This window comes from Macaca thibetana, chromosome 16, assembly GCF_024542745.1.
Source record: "Macaca thibetana thibetana isolate TM-01 chromosome 16, ASM2454274v1, whole genome shotgun sequence".
Classification (NCBI taxonomy): Eukaryota; Metazoa; Chordata; class Mammalia; order Primates; family Cercopithecidae; genus Macaca; species Macaca thibetana.
The window spans coordinates 31,763,055-31,785,175 of NC_065593.1; the positions used below are offsets into that span (position 1 = coordinate 31,763,055).

Sequence of the window (22,121 nt, forward strand, 5' to 3'; positions counted from 1 at the left end):
GCTTATTAAACTTAAAATTTTTTAAGTTAGGCCAGGCACGGTGGCTCACACCTGTAATCCCAGCACTTTGGGAGGCCAAGGCGGGTGGATCATGAGGTCAGGAGTTTGAGACCAGCCTGCCAACATGGTGAAACCCCATCTCCACTAAAAATACAAAAATTAGCTGGACGTGGTGGCATGCCTCTGTAGTCCCAGCTACTAGGGAGGCTGAGAATCACCTGGGAGACAGAGGTTGCAGTGAGCCAAGATCATGCCACTCCACTCCAGCCTGAGCAACAGAACAAGAGTCTGTCTCAAAAAAAAAAAAAAAAAAAATTTAGGTTAGTCTTACATATTTATTCTCCCATACAAACTGTTAAGTCAGGTGGTCTAGTCACCAAAACAGGCCTCCCAAAGTGCTGGGATTACAGGCGTGAGCCACCGCGCCTGGCCAGTCATTGCTATTTTAAGTGAGATCTTTCATCATATTTATTTTTTAGTTGTTGGTTGTTTACATATAGAGAACCTGACTGCCTTATTGAAATTTCTCATTGTTTGGCCAGGTACGGTGGCTCACGCCTGTAATCCCAGCACTTTGGGAGGCCGAGGCAGGCGGATCACTTGAGGTCAGGTGTTTGAGACCAGCCTGGCCAAGATGGTGAAACCCCATTTCTACTAAAAATACAAAACAAAATTAGCCAGGCATGGTGGCGGATGTCTGTAATCCCAGCTACTCGGGAGGCTGAGGCAGAGAATTGCTTGAACCAGGGAGGCAGCGGTTGCAGTGAGCCGAGATCGCACCACTACACTCCAGTCTGGGCGACAGACTGAGACTTCGTCTCAAATAAAAAAAAAAAAAGAAATTTCTCATTGTTTAAGTTGCTTTTCAATTAAACCCCTGTTGTTTTCAAGTATACTCAGTACGCTGCTGAAATAGCCAACAAAGGGAAGATAGTGAGCTTCAGAGCTCTGATCATAGCAACACAGAACTTGCCTTTTCATTTTCATTTTTATACATCCTATTACTTTCTCTTATCTAGTTGCATCAGCTGTACTTTTTCTTTTTTTAATGTGAAGGTATGGCTCTCTTGCTGCACATACACCCAAGATTAAAACCTTTTTTCTTTTTTTTTTTTTTTTTCAAGACAAGGTTTTCTCTATTACCCAGGCTGGAATGCAGTGGCGTGATCACAGCTCTCTGCAGCCTCAACCTCCCAGGCTCAAATGATCCTCCCCGCTCAGCCTCCTGAGTAGCTGGGACTACAGGCATGCACCACCACCCACCCTTGGCTAATTTTTAATTTTTTTTGAAGAGACGGGTCCTCACTATTTTGCCTAGACCGTTAAAATCTTTTACTTTTTAAAAATACATTTTAGAAATTACTTCCCAAGAAGAAGGTGCTACTATACAGTGGATATCATCTGTAGAAGCAAAGATTGAAGACAAAAAAGTTCCGAGAGAAAGTAAACTCACTTCCGGAAAGTTGGAGCATCTCAGAAAGGAAAAGGTAGAAAAATGTTTTGGGGCCAAAAGTGTATATATTTTCTGACCTAGTGACTTATTCACTGGACTTGGGTTATTCTGTTGTTAACATGAATATAGTTTTGTGAAGACAGAAGGTTAATTACATTCATTTAGATTTTACTTTAATGAAAACTTAAAGCAAAGTAGACATTTGTGCTGTGGGTGAACATTTTAAAGTTTAAATTACAGATACGTATATAAAATTCTTGACCTGCTCAAGTTTCAAGATTGATAGTATGTTTAGAATTATGTTTTTAAAATTTTGTAACCCCTTTCAATAAACACAATTTGACTCCCTTTCTTCTCTGTATTGAGCTCACCGGTTTAGAAGGATTTCCTCTGACACAGATTAGGGAGTTAGAATTCTTAAAGAAGGTGTTTTATGACTTGGGATTAAGAGGAGTAGGATATGGAAGAAACAACAAATACACCCTTTTTGTGTCTGCTGTACACCTGCCATATTCCTGATGGAGAGGTGTGTTCAGCTCACTTCAGGGATTAGTATGGCAATGCTTCAGTAACCCAGAAACCACAATTTGGCTGTCTCTGGTCCAGACAATGGGGAAACAAATCAAATCAACACTACTAGACTCTACTTTTTGGCATTCAGTTTTAATAAGCAGAGTTTTAGGGTAAATCATCAAAAAGCATTGATACTTGTATGCTAACCACCATATTAAAATAGTAGATGGATTCAATGGCTGACTTCTAAGAAGTTTATTTAAGGTTAGAAGTTATGACTGTGACAATAACACATTAATATGAAGAAAGCATAGACATTTTATGGAGGTTTTCTATGAAAGGGCATGAAATGTACCTAATATCTGTGATGATTTGGTTCTTGGATTTAACCAAAAGGTTTCATATGCTGCTAAAGGTTATCCCAGAAACTGTTAATGTTGCTTTATAACATCTGAGAATGTATTTATTTGGCCATATCCATAGGGGCCTCTTTACTTCACTTTTCAGATAAACTTCTTGCGGAATAAACACAAAATTCACGTCCAAGGAACCGATCTTCCTGACCCAATTGCTACGTTTCAGCAACTTGACCAGGAATATAAAATCAATTCTCGACTACTTCAGAACATTTTAGATGCAGGTTTCCAAATGCCTACGCCAATCCAAATGCAAGCCATCCCAGTTATGCTGCATGTGAGTATGAAGATCTAGAATGCCTGTAACATTCCTTCCTCTGTGTGTTTGCTCATTCTCTTCCCTCTCTTCTTGAAATTATTCTTTCCACCTTATCTCCCCTGTTAAAATCCTTCACTTCCTTTTAAGTTCATCAAATGCCCGTGCCTCCATAAAAGTTGCCTTGATTACTCCATCTAGATGTGATCTTCCTTTTCCAGTACCATTTCCTCCACACTGCAGTTCTCCTTGGTATTTGGTGTGTTCTTTTCCTTACAACATTTATTTTACATTTTACACTACTTTGTATTCGCACCAATCATATTTTTTTCATTTTACTACTGTGTAACCCCTTGGAGAATGGGGATTATGTTTCATTTGTTCATTGTTTATTTAGTTTATAATGCTCAGGAACTACTCCAGAAATACAAATGCTTTCTAAAGTTCTTGTATATAGCCTGACTTATTTTTCCCAATACTTTTTATAATTAAAGTACACTTTACATACAATAAAATGCATAGATTTTTAAGCGCCCTGTTTAGTGAGTTTCAGCAATGCATATCCTGTGTAACCACTATTCCAGTGAAGATGGAGAACATATGTATTACCCCAGACAATTTTCTTGTGCCCTTTCCAGTCAGTCCTCACCCTGCCCCTGCTCAGAGGCAATTTCTATTCTGATTTCTACTACTGTGTATTTCTTTTGCCTCTATTCTAGAGTTTTATATGAGTGGAATCACACATTAATCTTTTATTTCTGGTTTCTTTCACTTTGTGTAATGCTTTGAGATTCGTCTATATTACATATAGCAATAGTTTGTTACCGAGTAGTATTATGTTGTATGAATATACCACAATTTGTTATCCAGTCACTTGTTGATAGAGGTATGGATTAACTTAGGTTTTCGGACATTAAGTTTTTCTGAGGTTTGTTTCTGTAGCAATGAGAGTTGGGTTTTTTCCCCATGTAACCAAGATGGCCTTCAGTTCTGGTTTCCAAAGGATATAAGATACCTTTTCATCTATGCTAGTCCTTTTCATTTTCTTTGAGAGCTGTAATGAGAATACATTCATACATTTAAATGATGCTGTTGACTCATGTTATAGTAAATTTGCTTTTAATTTTTGTTTAAGATTGTTTCTGTCATGGCTTTAGCTTAAAGCTTTAAAAATCACAGTGGGGGCCGGGTGTGGTGGCTCACGCCTGTAATCCTAGCACTTTGGGAGGCCAAAGCAGGCGGGTCACAAGGTCAGGAGATTGAGACCATCTTGGCTAACACGGTGAAATCCCGTCTCTACTAAAAATACAAAAAATTAGCCAGGCGTGGTGGCAGGCGCCTGTAGTCCCAGCTACTTGAGAGACTGAGGCAAGAGAATGACGTGAACCCAGGAGGCGGAGCTTGCAGTGAGCCAAGATTGTGCCACTGCACTCCAGCCTGGGCGACAGAGCAAGACTGCGTCTCAAAAAAAAAAAATTCGCAGTGGGCCAGATATGGTGGCTCACGCCTGTAATCACGCCTTGTGGAATTTGCAAAGTGATATTTGGAAGCCCATGGAGGGCTTCCTCCCAGCACTTTGGGAGGCCAAGGCGGGCAGATCACGAGGTCAGGAGTTCAAGACCAGTCTGGCCAATATGGTGAAACCCTGTCTCTACTAAAAATACAAAAACTAGCTGGGCCAGTGACTTGTGCCTGTAGTCCCAGCTACTTGGGAGGCCGAGACAGAAGAATTGCTTGAACCCGAGAGGCGGAGGTTGCAGTGGGCTGAGATCGCGCCACTGCACTCCAGCCTGGGTGTCAGAGTGAGACTCTGTATCAAAAAAAAAAAAAAATCACAGTGAGTTTTTGAAAATTGTGTCCTATAAATTACTCTGTCCCTCAGGTCATTGCTATTTTTTATTTCTTCAGCCATTCTGTTTTTAATAAAACCTTCCCTAGTGATTGAGCAGTACAGATACCAGGACAAAAAGTTGGTTTTATAATTTTATTTTGACAATAGTTAAGTGGAAAAGAAAAGTTGAAATAATGGATATAACTTAGGTTATGAATTCTCTTTGGGTTTTAGTTATCTGTATTCTTTACAACCATTCAAAGGGAATTCGAGGGCAATGCTCAGAAACTTTGTTGGGGCGACGGTGGCATGAATGGAGGATGTTGGGAAAGCAGGTATGACTTGAATGAATGGATTCATTACGTAAAATTTTATTTGTTTTTTTCTAGGGCTGGTAGCATTATTTGACCAGGCTCTGAAAAACTTATGTCCTTTCTTTGTAGTACTTAATCATATCCTATTTTTTAGGGTCGGGAACTTCTGGCTTCTGCTCCAACCGGATCTGGAAAAACATTAGCTTTTAGCATTCCTATTTTAATGCAGCTGAAACAGCCTGCGAATAAGGGCTTCAGAGCCCTGATTATATCACCAACACGGGAACTTGCCAGCCAGGTATGACTTGTAGCTGTTGAAGAGAATGTGATTGGTGTTTACTTCAGTGATCTTTCTTATTTGAAGGTAATAAAAAGATCTTAAAAAAGCAAGGCCCGTGTCTTCTGTCATGGTCAAGTATCCTCTGCACAGCAGAGTGCTCTGGATCTTACACCATGTGGGCAAATCTTTTAAGTCTTTCTATAAGTTCCTAAAACACAATGATTTTAATATTTACACTTCTTTGGTAAATGCTTTAAGGTCTTTGAAGTTGAAAGGCTAATGAAATATAGTCCTTCTTGGACATTTATTTTTCTTATCTAAAAAAAAATGAATACTCATCTTAGTTTTGATTTTTATTTATTTATTTGTTTGGTTTTAGCCACAGATTCTTACTCTGTTACCCAGGCTGGCATGCAGTGATGTGATCATGGCTTACTGCAACCTCAAACTCCTGGCCTCAAGAGATCTCCCGCTTTAGCCTCTTGAGTAACTGGGACCACAGGCACATGCCACTGCACGTGGTTAATTTTTTTCTTTTTGTAGAAACAAGGTCTCCCTATGTTACCCAGGCTGCTGTTGAACTCCTGGGTTCAAGTGATCCTCCCACCTTGGCCTACCAAATTACAGAGCTTACAGGCATGAGTCATTATGCCTGACTCATCTCAGTTTTTTTTTTGAGAAAGGAAAAGTATACAGTGATCTGTTCCACCCTCCCAGTGTGCTTAATATAAAACACATACCAAGTATGAGATAGTCTTGTAATAGTACTGTGTGTGTATGTGTATATATATGTATCTATATGTGTGTGTGTGTGTGTGTGTATATATATATATATTTTTTTTTTTGAGACAGTCATACTCTGTGGACCAGGCTGGAGTGCAGTGGTGCCATCTCAGCTCACTGCAACCTCTGTCTCCCAGGTTCAAGTGATTCTCCTGCCTCAGCCTCCCAAGTAGCTGGGATTACAGGCGTGCACCATCATGCCTGGCTAATTGTTTTTGTGTTTTTAGTAGAGATAGGGTTTTGCCACGTTGGCCAGGCTGGTCTTGAACTCCTGGCCTCAACTGGAGTTCTGCCCACCTTGGCCTCCCAAAGTGCTGGGATTACAGGTGTGAGCCCCCGCACCCAGCCAATAGTACTGTATTCTGAAAACAATACGTAATAGATTAGTTTTTTTTTTTTTTTTTTTTTTTTTTGAGACGGAGTCTCGCTCTGTTGCCCAGGCTGGAGTGCAGTGGTGTGATCTCAGCTCACTGCAAGCTCCGCCTCCTGGGTTCACGCTGTTCTCCTGCCTCAGCCTCCCGAGTCGCTGGGACTACAGGCACCCGCCACCACACCCGGCTAATTTTTTTGTCTTTTTTTAGTAGAGACGGGGTTTCACTGTGTTAGCCAGGATGGTCTTGATCTCCTGACCTCATGATCCGCCCGCCTCGGCCTCCCAAAGTGCTGGGATTACAGGCGTGAGCCACCGCGCCCGGCCGATTAGTTTTATCTCTGGGAACTAGTCTATTCCACCTGAAGAAATTATTGAATCTTTTTAGGCATTGAAGTTTCAAAATGCTGAGATTTCAGGTTCATCTACAGATAGTTATGAGTTTAATTTCAGATATTCATGGGTTGGTAATAGATTTATTTTATTAATCATGTAAAAGAGAGTATACATCTTGTCCAAGTATGTTAGCAGCTAATGTTTTTATCTTTTTTTTTTTTTTTAGATTCACAGAGAGTTAATAAAAATTTCTGAGGGAACAGGATTCAGGATACATATGATCCACAAAGCAGCAGTGGCAGCCAAGAAATTTGGACCTAAATCATCTAAAAAGTTTGGTAAGGAATTCATACATGGGATGTAGAACATGTAAGGAATCTGGAAACTATAAATATCCTAATTGCTATGTAAGTATTGTTAAAGTATAGTCATGTATGTATAAAATTTGAATTTTAGAAGAACTAAAGAGATTCCCTTCTCACTCTACTGAGAAGTTATACATAACATATATACCAGTAGTTCTCAACTAGAGACAATCTTGCTCCCCACCTTTTACCACAGGGACATTTGGCAATAATCTGGAGACATTTTTAGTTGTCACAACTGGGGAGAAGTGCTACTAGCCTGTAGTTACTGGCCTATAGCCAAGGATGCTATTAAACATTCTGCAATGCACAAGACAGTCCCCTGCAACGAAGAGTTAGTTGGCCCAAAATGGTAACAGTGCTGAGGCTGAAAAATTCTGATATATACCATTGATTTTTAATCTGCCATGGAAATAATCTGGCAGACAAGAATGGCACACATAGCTGGGTGCAGTGGCTCACACCTGTAATCCCAGCTACAGGTATGGAGAAAGCTGAGGTGGGAGGATTGCTCGAGGCCAGGAGTTTGGGACCAGCCTTGGCAACATAGCGAGACTCAATCTCTAAAAGAAATTAAAAAAAAAAAAAAAAATAGCCAGGCATGGTGGTGCACGCCTGTAGTCCTAGCTACTTGGAAGTCTGAGGTGGGAAGATCGCTTGAGCCCAGGAGTTCAAGGCTGCCATGAGCTGTGATTGTACCACTGTACTCCAGCCTGAGCAACAGAGTGAGACTCCATCTTTAAAAAAACAGAAAGAATGGCTTACATCCTCACCCTTATATCAGCCAGAGAATCTGCTTTCATCTACTTTTCTTTCTTTTTGTTTTTTGACTTGTCCACTTGGAGATAAGCTTTCATCTGTTGTTGTTGTTGTTGTTGTTGTTTTAAATCTAGGGCCTCTGCATAAAATTCCATGTTAAAAAAATGATTTTCCTGGGGAAAAAAAAGATTTGAAAATTAAATTGTTCCTGCCTCTTAGAAATGGAGAAGAGGCTGGGTGTTGTGGCTCATGCCTGTAATCCCAGCATTTTGGGAGGCTGAGGCAGGGAGATTGCTTGAGCCCTGGAATTCAAGACCAGCCTGGACAACATAGGGAGACCTTGTTTCTACAAAAATAAAAGTAAAAAAAAAATTTACCATCTCTACTAAAAATACAAAAAATTAGCCGGGTGTGGTGGGGGGCACCTGTGGTGCCAGCTACTCAGGAGGCTGAGGCAGGAGAATGGCATGAACCCAGGAGGCAGAGCTTGCAGTGAGCCGAGATCACGCCACTGCACTCCAGCCTGGGTGACAGAACTAGACTCCATCTCAAAAAATAATAATAAATAAAAATTAGCCAGGTGCAGTGGCATGTGCCTGTAGTACCAGCTACTCAGAATGCTGATGCCAGAGGATCTCTTGAGCCCAGGAGTTTGAGGTTGCATGCAGTGAGCTCTGATCACACCATTGTACTCCATCCAGCCTGGGTGACAGAGCAAGACCCTGTCTCAAAAAAAGAAAAAGAGAAAGCTGCTCAGATATAATAAAAGGAAAGTAGGGATATAATAGTTTTGTGTTGTTGGCTCTGACTACTTCCCACTTCAGGCTATTAACTGAAGTTGAGGAGGCTTAATTCCTAGTTCAAGAGAGACAAATCCTGATTTTTGCAATTTCTACCATTTGTTTTTCCTATAGATATTCTTGTGACTACTCCAAATCGACTAATCTATTTATTAAAGCAAGATCCCCCAGGAATCGACCTAACAAGGTATAGATGATATTTTCATGTCTTTCATATGTATTTTTCATTCCGTTGATTACATTTTGTCCTCCATTGCTTGTATTTTTTCCCTTTGGAGCTTGCTGTTTGCTACCTTCCGTCAGTGTTGGCACTGAGAATAATGTTTTTTTTTTTTTAAAAAAAAAACTCATATAAAAGAAAACTATCTGGTCTGGAAGAAAGTTATACATTTTGATAAGCATTTAGTACAGAATTCCCCTAGACCTTTTTGCATGTTTCAGCAATGGTGATGGAGTTAGTGAAGTTTATGAAAAGCTCTGTTGTCGTTAATGGAACCTTGTATCTTTGAGGCTATTGGAATAGGTACATTGAGCTATGTTTATCTAGCTTTTACCTTTTTCCTGCTGTGTTAGTCCGTTTTCATGCTGCTCTAAACAGCTACTTGAGACTGGGTAATTTATAAAGAACGGAAGGTTTAATTGACCCACAAGTCAGGGCATGACTGGGGAGGCCTTAGGAAACTTATAGTCATGGCAGAAGAGGAAGCAAGGCACATCTCACATGGTGGCAGATGACGGGGGTGGAGAGAGAGAGAGTGCCCCCATGATCCAATCATCTCCCACCAGGTCCCTCCCTCAACACATGGGGATTACAGTTTGAGATGAGATATGGGTGGGGATACACAGTCAAACCATATCACCTGCTTATTTTTCTTTTCTTTTTTTTTTTTTCTGGTATGATAAAGTGGATCTGAGAAGCAGCATCATAGTTTGACTTTCTCATGTGTCCACTGCCCCCATGGTTTAGTGAAGTGTCTTGGATCTTTCAGTTCAATATCCACAAGTTGTTTTGTTATTTCTTAGTGTTGAGTGGCTTGTAGTAGACGAATCAGATAAACTGTTTGAAGATGGCAAAACTGGGTTCAGAGACCAGCTGGCTTCCATTTTCCTGGCCTGCACATCCCACAAGGTCCGAAGAGCTATGTTCAGTGCAACTTTTGCATATGATGTTGAACAGTGGTGCAAACTCAACCTGGACAATGTCATCAGTGTGTCCATTGGAGCAAGGTATTTAATTGTTTTTCAACATTATCCCATTGATTTTCTTTTTTTTAAATACAAGTCTTTTTTTTAAGACTGAAGGAAATAGGTTTCTTGGCCTGAGACTAGCAAGGGAGAGAGTTTTACTGATTGAAATGTGTTCTTTTAAGCCAAGATTGTTCAAGGATGTTCTGTTTTAGAATAATCTAAAAGAAGGTTTTTATATCATGTTAACATTCCTATCATGCTTTTAGGTGTTTTTTTCCATCCACAGAGTATAATATGAGCTCTGTGGCCACCCAGAAGATTTAGTTTCTTTGATGACTTAAATAAGTGGACCACAGAGGAAGAATGTGATGTTACTGAGCCACTTGATTTATATTTCTGTTTAAAAAATATTTTGGGGAGCATTTTATGGTAAATAAATGCTCAGTGATAAAAAAAAGTTTAAAGAAATTATGATATTGCTACCTGATGGATTATTATGTAACCCCTGAAATGATGTAGGAAGACTGTAGCTATATGAAAAAGTGTTTGTAATACCATATTAAATGAAAAAGTAGCCAATGGAACTGTAAAAAATACCCTATTTTAAACCTAAAATTCCTGTGTTTAAGAAGAAAGCAAGGTTGGGTATGGTGCCTCACACCTGTAATCCCAGCACTTTGGGAGGCAGAGGCAGGTGGATCACCCGAGGTCAGGAGTTCAAGACTAGCCTGACCAAAATGGTGAAACCCTGTCTCTTCCCAAAATACAAAAATTGGCGTATGTCTGTAGTCCCAGCTACTTGGGAGGCTGAGGCAGGAGAATTGCTTGAACTTGGGAGGTGGAGGTTGCAGTGGGCCAAGATCACCCCACTGCACTCCAGCCTGAGTGACAAAGTGAGACTCCATCTTAAAAAAAGGGAAAGCAGAATGAGTTCACATAAACATAATTTAAAGGCTGACAGTAGAATGGGAAAAATATTTATGATACAACATAGTACATTGTAACATCTTACAGAGTATTAATAAAGTCTTAATATATCTCACCCCCAACTGTTGGTCTATAAATAAATCTTTGCTAATCATTATGAAAAATGTTTAACCATGTGTAATAACAACCTTAAAAATGTTTTTATTATTTTACTCAATAATTTTACAGTTAGAAATTTTTTATAATTAATCAGATACATGAAAATTCATGACTGAAACATAAGTTTTAATGGTTAGCATTTCAAGATAGTTTTAAAATTAGAAGAAAGCATTTAAAAATAACAATTTTTGTCTTCAAGTTAAAATATAAAAAATTAAGTACTTATTAATATTGACAGTAGAAAAATTGATTTTGTTGGAGTTGTGTGTAAATGTTTTCATTTATTTAGAGTTCAGGGGGAAAAAGCAAAAATTGACTCTTACAAACTACAAGGTATATTTTCTTCTCAGGAATTCTGCAGTAGAAACTGTAGAACAAGAGCTTCTCTTTGTTGGATCTGAGACTGGAAAACTTCTGGCCATGAGAGAACTTGTTAAAAAGGTATATTTGGATTACCTTCTTGAATTTTGGTAAAGTTTGCCAAGTCTTATATTTCTGGTGGGAGGCTATTACAGTGGTAGCATTGTGTCATCATCATTCTTGCCTCGTATTCAGTAATCCACTGGTAAATTGATAAGAAAGTACATTGTGCCAACTATATGATCATCCTGCATCCTATTTAGTAATCTAGCAGTAAACTGTTAAGAAGCATATTGTCCCAACTCTTATCCCAACGGACAGAAGCTTGCCTCTCAGAATATGGTGAGTTGTCTTTTCGCAGCTCAGATTAAACTAGGAAACAATCTACCTGATGCCCTGAGAATCTCATTTTTCCACATTTGTCTGCTCCATCCCTCTGCTGGTTTCTTATAGAAGAATTGGGGTGTTGTAGGACACTGAGTGGGGTTTTCTGTTTTTATCCTATCAGTAAGTACTGAGTAGAAGGCATAGTTGAAAGTTAAGTACTGAGGTGTCAGCGCTGGACAATACAAGAAATCTCCTAAGTTCTGCCCCTGGAATTTAGTCTTATTTAGAGGGATAAAATAAATACACTTCTGTAAGATAATCTCTGATAAACTGTCATAAAGGGCTAAAGAGTACTTTTTTAAGCATCCATATCATCATAATGGGGCCATCAGGGTGAGCTGAATTGGTTGAGCCTTATAGAAGAAATGCTACTAAACTGATCCTTGAAAGATTTTCAAGACAAAAAAAAAGGTGAAGGGGAAGAGCAAGGATGGCTGGGGGAGCAGCTTGAGTAAAGCCTTAAGAGATGGAAGCGAACACCATGTGTTTGAAGACTAATGAAGCAGTTACCAGTCTAAGGCAAACAGCTTATGGTATGGAATTAAAGAAAGCCAGGTTGGACAGGAAAGTTGGGGACAGGATATTTTTGAAGAATGTGACTACATAATTTGTTTTTGTTTTTGTTTTTGAGACAGAGTCTCGTTCTTTCACCCAGGTTGGAGTGCAGTGGTGTCATCTTGGCTCACTGCAAGCCCTGCCTCCTGGGTTCACACCATTCTCCCTCAGCCTCCCGAGTACTTGGGACTACAGGTGCCTGCCACCACGCCCAGCTAATTGTGACTACATAATTTTTAAGGAAAATTAGTTAAACAGTAATATGTAAGGTGAATTATAATGGGAAAGATGGAAAGTAAGGAAACCAATCAGGCTTTTAAACTGGGCTAGGCAGAGATGAGGAAGAAATAAGGGCAGCAGCCTTAGTGGTGGGACATTACGTATAGTTGGAGGATGAAAGGGAAAAGTTTGTAAGTACCTGGTGACTATAGAAATGGTTTGCTTTAGTGGTTAAGAGCGTGGACTCTGGAGCCAGGCTATTTGGGTAGAAGTTCTAGCTCCACCACTGCAGCTTTGCACAACTTAACCTCTCTTCCACATTTTCCTTGTCTGTAAAATGGGATAATAATATCTACCTCATAGAGCTGTTTTACTATTAATTTGTTAGTACAAGCATAGCACTTATTATATAATAGTGCTTGGCACATAGTAAATGCTAAATGTATTTTATTAATATTCTTAAGAGAATCATTTGGTACTAGGAAATTTAAGGTTTTCCAGGATATTCACTTGGAGATTATACACCAGAGATTTTTAGCCATGTATGACCTTTGGGAGGTCTGCAGACCCTCTAAAATTATATGTAAGATTTTTGTGCGAATGAGTGGTTGCTTATTGGAAAGTTTCTTAGCTTTCATAAGATTCCAAAAGAGGTGTTTAAACCATCATAAAAAGGCTAAGAAATTTGGCCAGGCGCGGTGGCTCACGCCTGTAATTCTAGCACTTTGGGAGGCTGAAGTGGGCGGATCATCAGGTCAGGAGTTTGAGACCAGCCTGACCAACATGGTGAAACCCCATCTCTACTAAAAATACAAAAAAATTAGCCAGGCGTGGTAGCGCACGCCTGTAATCCCAGCTACTCAGGAGGCCGAGACAGGAGAATCACTTGAACCTGGGAGGCAGAGGTTGCAGTGAGCCGAGATTGCACCACTGTATTCCAGCCTGGGCAACAGAGCGACAGTCGGTCTCAAAAAAAAAAAAAAAAAAAAAGGAGAAAAAAAGGCTAAAAAACTCTAATATGAACAGTTAAAAAGATAGAAAGCTGGTTTGAGAGAGAGTAAGGGTTTGATAGTGTAAATGTAAAAATAATTTGCTTAGATACACAGACATCAGATGTAGTTAAAAAAAATTTTGCGTAGAGCTAGTAGTAGAGATTCAGCTCAGTAAAATAAAGATTATATTGAAAGAACAGAACCAAGAACTAAGCTTGGGGAGAGCACCAGAATTAGGATAATAATGAGTTAATGAGGGATGAAATACCACCTGTGGGGTACAGTGTACGCCAGTGGGGTGATGGGTACACTAAAAGCCCAGATTTCACCAGTATGCAATATATCTGTGTAACACAACTGCATTTGTACCCCTAAATCCATAAGAATAAAAAAATTTCACCCCAAAAAACCAAATGAATTAAAAAGATAGTTATTTCATTTTAAGCAGAATAAAAAAAGGTTTTGAGGCACAGAAGTCAAGAGATGATTATTTCAAAGTTTGGGCATCTGTTATTGTAGAGGGGTGTTGGGGGATTGATTAGACAAGATTATTGGAATTAGCAAGATGGAGAATATAGTTGAAGTTGAGTGGAAATAACCAATTGGAGAGAATGGTGAGGAAGATGGAGGCAGAGTTAGACCACTAGCCCAAGAAATTTGGCCAAGAAAGTACATTAAATTGAATTGGGTTCTTAGAAGCTACAATCATAATATGAAATACTGACCAATTGTATTCTTGATTGAGTTATGTGTGCCAATTTTTGCCTTCTTTTAGGGTTTCAGTCCACCTGTTCTTGTTTTTGTTCAGTCCATTGAAAGGGCTAAAGAACTTTTTCATGAGCTCATATATGAAGGTATTAATGTGGATGTTATTCATGCAGAGAGAACACAACAGCAGGTAAAGTCAAATGTATACTTTGAAACTCAGAAGAGCTACTTGATTTTAAATTATTGACTTTAAATTTATGAAGTACCTGTTTTCATTCTAAAGTAATTTAATATATATTCTGTTAACCAGAGAGATAACACAGTCCACAGTTTCAGAGCAGGAAGAATCTGGGTTCTGATTTGTACGGCTTTGCTAGCAAGAGGGATTGATTTTAAAGGTGTGAACTTGGTGATCAACTATGACTTTCCAACCAGCTCAGTGGAATATATCCACAGGATAGGTGAGTTGTCTTTTTTTCCTTCCCCTCTGTCACCCACTGATCTGTCTTAGCACCCCTGCTATTCCTGGCACACATGCTCATTTCTTAGTGCTATGAAAATCCAGTGACTTTTGTAAACGAATTTTGAGAGCCTCCATCCACCCAAAATGTGTTTTTTAATGGTCTAATTTTTCTTAGGTCGAACTGGAAGAGCAGGGAATAAGGGAAAAGCAATTACATTTTTCACTGAAGATGATAAACCATTATTAAGAAGGTAAACTAGAAAAAATAACCTAGTGCTATTGGCAGAATTGCTTCATTATTCTTATATGTATATTCAATTAAGAGATAATTACGGAACGGCTGCGTCCCAGATTCTACTGATAATGGTGTTAGTTAACCATATTTTAGCCATGGGAAAGGAAAAATGATCAAAGGGCCTTGTTTTTGCCCTTCCATTATTAGATTTTGGAAATGCATATTCAAAGTGGAATAATGTTCATTGTAAGTTTCAGATTCACAGGACTTTTTCAGTGGTTGACGTTAGATTTTAATGTAGAAGATGAGTTTCCTGCATTTTGACTGTCTACAGTAATCTTTGGTTGATGGTGATTGATAACACTTCACATTTCTAGGTAATGAAATCTAGTTTTGGCCCAAGGGGGTTTGTACTTAGATCTATTTATTGGTTTTGGTAAATATTTTGATTGTGCTTTCTGAGCTTTGGCTCTGCCACCTGTCAGCCTTTGTATCGCTTTGAGCAGATTCAAGTGTGCGTGTGTAGAGGGGTATATTCCAGCAACCTAGATCCACCATAGGCCTCAGCAACTGCAAGCATGTGAATCTCATGACCCAAATAATTAACTATGCACCTCAGTTTTCCATCTGTGAAATGAGGATAGTGACAGTATTTACAACACAGGCTTGTTGTGAAGAGTGAAGAAGTTACTATACACAAAAAACTTGGCAACAGTGCCAGCCCCATAGTAGGCACTTCCACTTAATGAATTTAAGCTTGACTCTGGCTTCAGTCAGTGCTTCGTCCAAGATTGATTGAGTTTACCAGCTTTATAGGATTTGATAAATGTTGAAATGTTATCTCTAGTTATTCATCAGTGCATTAATTTCAGCCCAGTGGATAGTTCTCTCTGTAATCCAATGTGCTTACATCAGGTAATAATTGATAACATATCAGAACACTTTGTGGATTACTTTGTGTAGTTTTAGTTCCCTCTAACGTTGTGCAGAGGGTTTACATTCATAAACATCCGTTTAGCAAGATACAAGTTTATGGGTTTCTTTTTCAGCGTTGCCAATGTTATACAGCAGGCCGGGTGTCCTGTACCAGAATACATAAAAGGTTTTCAGAAACTACTAAGGTACAATCTTGAATTTACCTGGATCTTAGACTCTCTGTCTCTTTGTATATACACTCTTTTTTTTTTTTTTCTTGCTCTGTTGCCCAGGCTGGAATGCAGTGGCATGATCACAGCTCACTATATAGCCTTGATCTCCGGGGCTCAAGTGATCCTCCTGCCTCAGTCCCCTGAGTAGCTGGGACTACAGGCATGCATCACCATGCCTGGCTATAATATTTTTTAGATTTATGGGGAGTAGAAATGGGGTCTTGCTATGTTAACCAGGCTAATCTTGAACTCCTGGTCTCAAGTGATCCTATCTTATATCTTTGCATCCCAAAGTGCTAGGATTACAGGCATGAGTCACTGTGCCCAGCCCAAAACTGCTTGTGAATATTATATATTATTTCTTGCCAGTTTTTTATCCTTTATTTATTTTTTTTTTAAATTTTTTTTCCTTGAGATGAAGTCTCAGCTCATTGCAACCTCTGCCTTCCAGATTTAAGCAGTTCTCCTGCCTCAGCCTTTCAAGTGGCTAGAATTACAGGTGTGTGCCACTACGCCCAGCTAATCTTTGTATTTTTAGTAGAGACGGGGTTTCATCATGTTGGCCAGGCTGGTCTCAAACTCCTGACCTCAAGTGATCTGCCTGCCTCGGCCTCCTAAAGTGCTGGGATTATAGGCATGAGCTACTGTACCCAGCCTTATCCTTGAAATTTTAAGTATTCAGATTCTTTTAAAAGTATTCAGTATAAGCAAAATATGCTAAGAATTATTTTGGTTCATAAAACCAGTAAAAAACTTAATTGATCAAAATCAAACTCTGATGCTTGTTAACATAGGATATAAGGTTAGCACAGGACATATTTTTATCACAGTCAGTAGCTTTTTAAAAGGTGGATTGAATTTATCATCCCTTTGAGTTAGCTCTCTAAATGCTATTAGGTGACCTCATTTATTAAAGTAGTTAACAGCCCCACCTTAAACCAGTAAATGGTTTTAAAAAATGAATTTTGTGGCCGGATGCAGTAGCCCACGCCTGTAATCCCAGCATTTTGGGAGGTCGAGGTGGGCGGATCACCTGAGGTCGGGAGTTTGAGACCAGCCTGACCAACATGGAGAAACCCCATCTCTACTTAAAATACAAAAAAAAATTTATCTGGGCATGGCGGTGCATGCCTGTAATCCCAGCTACTCGGGAGGCTGAGGCAGGAGAATCGCCTGAACCCAGGAGGCAGAGGTTGCAGTGAGCCGAGATTCCACCATTGCACTCCAGCCTGGGCAACAAGAGCAAAACTCCGTCTCAAAGAAACAAAAAATGAATTTTGTGATCAAGGATCAAAACTAATTCTAGCTTTAACTCTTCTAATTGAAGTTGGACTTAATTTGTTTCCTCTTTTACTTTGTAACTTTCAGCAAACAAAAGAAAAAGATGATTAAGAAACCATTGGAAAGGGAGAGCATTAGTACAACTCCAAAATGTTTCTTAGAAAAAGCTAAGGATAAACGGTAAGTATGTGGTAAGAAAAATGGCTATTTGACACCATCATAAAGTTATAGTAGGCATTATTTTTCCTTAGGGTAAATTTTTAGAAGTAAAATTGATACTACAGTCTGTTATAAAATGTGATAAAAATAATATATTTTAGGTTGCCTATAATTGGGGAATTTGTTTGTTTGTTTGTTTGTTTGTCGGTTTTTTTGGGATGGAGTCTCGCACTGTTGCCCAGGCTGGAGTGCAGTAGTGTGATCTCGGCTCACTGCAACCTCTGCCTCCCGGGTTCAAGCTATTCTACTGCCTCATCCTCCCAAATAGCTGGGATTACAGGCTCCTGCCCACCACACCCAGCTAATTTTTTTGTATTTTTATTAGACACGGAGTTTCACCATGTTGGTCAGGCTGACCTCAGGTGATCCACCCGCCTCAGCCTTCCAGAGTGCTGGGATTACAGGCGTGAGCCACCGTGCCCGGCCAGGAATTTATTTTAATATTGGAATTTTTCTGTGTCAATATGTTGATGATCTGCTTTTTTCCATCTTGGAAAATATTATTTCAATTCCTTGTAAATTAGAATTGTACTGCCCACCTTCTCTACACAACCCACATTAAGACATGCTACTAAGGCCAGTAGTTAGGACCATTGACTTACATGAATCTAGTCTTCTTTGAAGCTCCTTCATATTCTGGGCAGGATTTCAATATGATCTCAGGCTTATGCAGATGCACATTGTAACAGCTGTAAAAAGTATTACTTAGGTAAATTTGTGCTAGCTTAGCTGAGTTTTATGAGGATATTAAAGCATAGTTTTTTAGCATACATATAGACTCCCTTATTTTGCCCAGTAATACTAGGAAGCTTTATATTTTGAAAAGGATAGGTCAAGATATTCTGAACAGTTATACTCTTTCCACTATTTAAGGAAAATGGCACTCTTCACATTGTACCAGAACCAGGTTATTATATACTGTAGTAGAATTGTTCAAGTCTATAATTTGTTGGGTTTTTTTCCCCCTGAGAGTGCTATCAGTGGCCTAGGATATTACCATTGTGAAATATGCTAATGCTTATATCCAGTTACCTCACATCTGTTCTATAGAAGTCATTAGGAAAAAACTGTTTCCATAACCAGTAGGCATTTACCAAGTTGTCCTGCAAGGTACTTGGTGGTGGTTGGATATACAAATGAATATAAAATGAGACTCCTTTCCTGAAGCTGCGGAAAGAAGATTCGTGTACATGACAGAAAATTAGAGACTGGTTTTTAAATAAAATAGGAGTTTAGAGAAGAGAAAGATGATTGTGAATTGGTGTGGTTACAGAAGTTTCAACAAAGTAGAACTGTCTTTAAGGATAGGTAAAATTTAGGCATGGAGAAGGGAACCAGATGAACAGAGGCATGAAAATTAGAGTGTACTTTGTAATAAGTGAACAAGAGTTCACATGTTGGTATTGACTATGAGGAATAAAGGTCAGTTCAAATATACAATGTATATAGTGTCCCAAAATTTTATCGTACTTTTGTTTTAATAACTTAGGAAGGAAAAGTGCTACAAACTGAAAAAAGTATATTTGAATGATCAATCCTTTTAATTCCATTTGTACTTAATTCAGTTTTGGGAATGCTTCACATTCACTTTTTTTTTTTTTGAGATGGAGTCTTGCTCTGCCGCCCTGTCGCCCAGGCTGGAGTGCAGTGGCGCAAACTCCGCTCACTGCAACCTCCACCTCCCAGGTTCAAGTGATTCTCGTGCCTCAGCCTTCTAGGTAGCTGAGATTACAGGCACCCGCCACCATACCCGGCTAATTTTTGTATTTTTACTAGAGACAGGGTTTCACCATGTTGGCCAGGCTAGTCTCGAACTCTCGGCCTCATGTGATCTTCCACCTCAGCCTCCCAAAGTGCTGGGATTACAAGTGTGAGCCACTGCACCTGGCCAACATTTTTAAATTTTAATTTTCTGTCGCAGCACTCTCTGGGTGACACGTAGACCGGTGGATTGGTAGCGAACCTTGTTATGCTTGGCCGCTTTGGTCACCTAATCTGTCTTAATAGACCTGTTGGTGGGAGAGGAGTGGGTCACATCAGAACTGTTATGCATGCATTACTCTTTGGATGGTCTTAAAGCCAAGATAACAAATGCAGTCCTTTCAGGCACTGAGCAGCAACTGATGAAAGTTTTTACAAAGGTCAAAAATCAACTAGAACATAAGATGGTGACTATGTTGAATTTTAATAAGATCCATCAGTATTTTAAATAATTATACTTTAAATGCTGATTTGTTTTTGTTTTGAGATGGAATCTCTGTCGCTAGGCTGGAGTGCGGTGGCGCGATCTCGGCTCACTGCAACCTCTGCCTCCCGGGCTTAAGTGGTTCTCCTGCCTCCGCCTCCTGAGTAGCTGGGATTACAGGCATGTACCACCATGCCCAGCTAATTTTTGTATTTTTAGTAAAGACAGGATTTCACCATGTTGGCCAGGATGGTCGTGATCTCCTGGCCTTGTGATCTGCCTGCCTCCGCCTCCCAAAGTGTTGGGGTTACAGGCATGAGCCACTGCACCTGCCTTCCTCTGAGGTTATTAAAACTTAATTTGTACTAAGACTTCGAAGACACTTGATATAAATCTTGTCATATCAGCCCCCTGCTTCGGGTGCTTTGGTTGTGTCTCCATTTTCTTCGTGTGTAAAGGCCATACTACTTAACATAGCATACAAGCAAGACCTGTCATGATCCCACTCTGGCTTCCCTCTGCACTGTCGATGTTTCCTTCATGATCCCACCCATGCCGATAGGCTCAGCTCATACCTCTGTGCTCATAGCTCTTAAGGGCATATCTTCAGCCCCAACTTCCCCATTGAGCTACAGACCTGAATCCTTGTTGCTTAGTGGACCTCACTTCAGGCACCACAAACTTGGCCCCATGCAGTGAGTGGGGGAGGAACTGGATTTGGAGCCAGAAGAACTGGTTCTAGTATCTACTTCCCTGTGTAGAGTTGGGATTTGGGATTATATGAGTTAGTACACACCAAAGAACTTTGTATTACTGTAGTAATAGTTTGCAAACATTGATTATTTTCTCAAAACTTTTTTCCTTTGTCTGTTACCACTTAGTTAATGACATTCGACCTTCACTAGGCTATAGGATCAGAATGATAGGATTCATGTCTAACATGGATTACCAGTAAGTGATGACTGGCAAGTTACTCAACCACTCTGTGCCTCATTTTCCTCATCTGTAAACGGAGGATAATACTAGAATACTCCTCATAAGCTGTTAGGAAAATTACCTGAGTTAATACACGTAAAGCACTTAATAACAGTTTCTAGCACTTAGTAAGCACTGAATCAATGTGAATCATTAGGTCAGGATCCGAATCGATCTGTCGTAGCATGTAGTAATGTAGTTTACTGTGATGGTTTTGCCTCACTTAGGTGATTGTGATTTTCTAAAGGGCAGAGACCATGTCTAATGCATCTTTGTGTTCCTGGTGCCCGTTATTTGATACACAGTAGGTTTCAGTAAATGTTTATTAAACTGGTGGTAGGGTTATGGAAAGTAAATATATCTAGAATTTTTTATTCCGTTTTCCCTACTTTGCTCTTTACAGGAAAAAGGTCACTGGTCAGAACAGCAAGAAGAAAGTAGCTCTTGAAGACAAAAGTTAAAAACAGACTTTAAAAATACCATCCCAGAAATGTAATTTTATGATCCCAACATGAATGGTGTTTTCATGGAATACTTGAAGTCTTACAGTCACCTGTACCAAACATTTGAGATCAACTACAAGTACATGGGACTGGTGAAAAATGATCCTAAGCTATCAAGTCAATTTCAATTTGTAGGTGCCTTTTTTTTTTTTTTCTTTAGAGATGGGATCTTGCCATGTTGCCCAGGCTGCTCTTGAACTCCTGACCTCATGCAATCCTCCTGCCTCAGCCTCCCGAGTAGCTGAGGTTACAGGCACAAGCCGCTGCACCCAGCTCTGTAGGTGACTTTTAAATGATTATACAATGGAAATAACATTCATTGACATTGGTTTGAATCCAGAGAGATACTTCTTATAGAAGAACAAATGTTTATGCTAAAAATAACACCAAAATGTGGTAAACTCTTAAGGACTTTTCCCTTTGAGTGTGAAGGAAGGTGTGATGAATGCTGTGGAGAGGCATCTGGAACAGAAAATCAAAATAAAGCCTTGACATTAAATACCCCTTCCACTGCTCACTTTGTGGATGGTAGCATGGGCTGTCTACCAAGAAGAAACCTGCTGCTCTCTTAATTTTAGTATTTCCTAATTAGTTGATGGCCTTTTGTGTTGTGAACCACAACAAAGAGAGGCCTCTTTTGTGGCTGGTTATTCAAGTTCCCTGGGATTTTAAATTCTTTGGTCTATTAAGTATCCTTGTATTGGATACTTAATACCTTAGCCCTGCCATGATGTTGCACAAGATCATGATCGGCTTCTCTCTCTCTTCATTTTCCGTCATTTAACCATATTCTTTCCTGTCTCTTTTTCCATTTAAGATTATTTTATTTGAATACTGATAAACATTTTATCCTGATAAGGAAGAATGTTCCTGTTACTTGATATACCTCTGTCTTCATTCTGTTACAGCTTATCTTTCCTTAGGTTGATGGCACCTCATTTAGTAAGTAGATCTCTGCCTAAGCTAAAGGATTATGATCATATGGTGTTGGAGACTATTAACTATTAGATTTTTCTGAGATACGAGTTTTGTACAATGGAATGAAAAATTGACTTCATACACGTAAGACTGTTGCCTAAGAATGACTTGAATGTTATCAGTACTACTACAGAACTATAATATACATTACCTTTTCTCAGCA

The 22,121-nt window shown here is 39.4% G+C and overlaps 1 protein-coding gene across 1 annotated transcript in view; it reads left to right on the forward strand.

The window, feature by feature from the left end:
* The window catches only part of DDX52 (DExD-box helicase 52), a 30,805-nt gene extending 8,684 nt beyond the window's left edge, over positions 1-22,121 (forward strand). Inside the window, exons 3-15 of the mRNA XM_050764600.1 lie at positions 1,357-1,487; positions 2,474-2,659; positions 4,938-5,081; positions 6,779-6,890; positions 8,591-8,663; positions 9,500-9,703; positions 11,101-11,191; positions 14,039-14,161; positions 14,282-14,432; positions 14,610-14,685; positions 15,719-15,790; positions 17,186-17,278; positions 20,881-22,121. Of these exons, the coding sequence (XP_050620557.1) occupies positions 1,357-1,487; positions 2,474-2,659; positions 4,938-5,081; positions 6,779-6,890; positions 8,591-8,663; positions 9,500-9,703; positions 11,101-11,191; positions 14,039-14,161; positions 14,282-14,432; positions 14,610-14,685; positions 15,719-15,790; positions 17,186-17,278; positions 20,881-20,938 (1,514 nt within the window). The 3' untranslated portion in view covers positions 20,939-22,121. The remainder of the gene's footprint in view (positions 1-1,356; positions 1,488-2,473; positions 2,660-4,937; positions 5,082-6,778; positions 6,891-8,590; positions 8,664-9,499; positions 9,704-11,100; positions 11,192-14,038; positions 14,162-14,281; positions 14,433-14,609; positions 14,686-15,718; positions 15,791-17,185; positions 17,279-20,880) is intronic.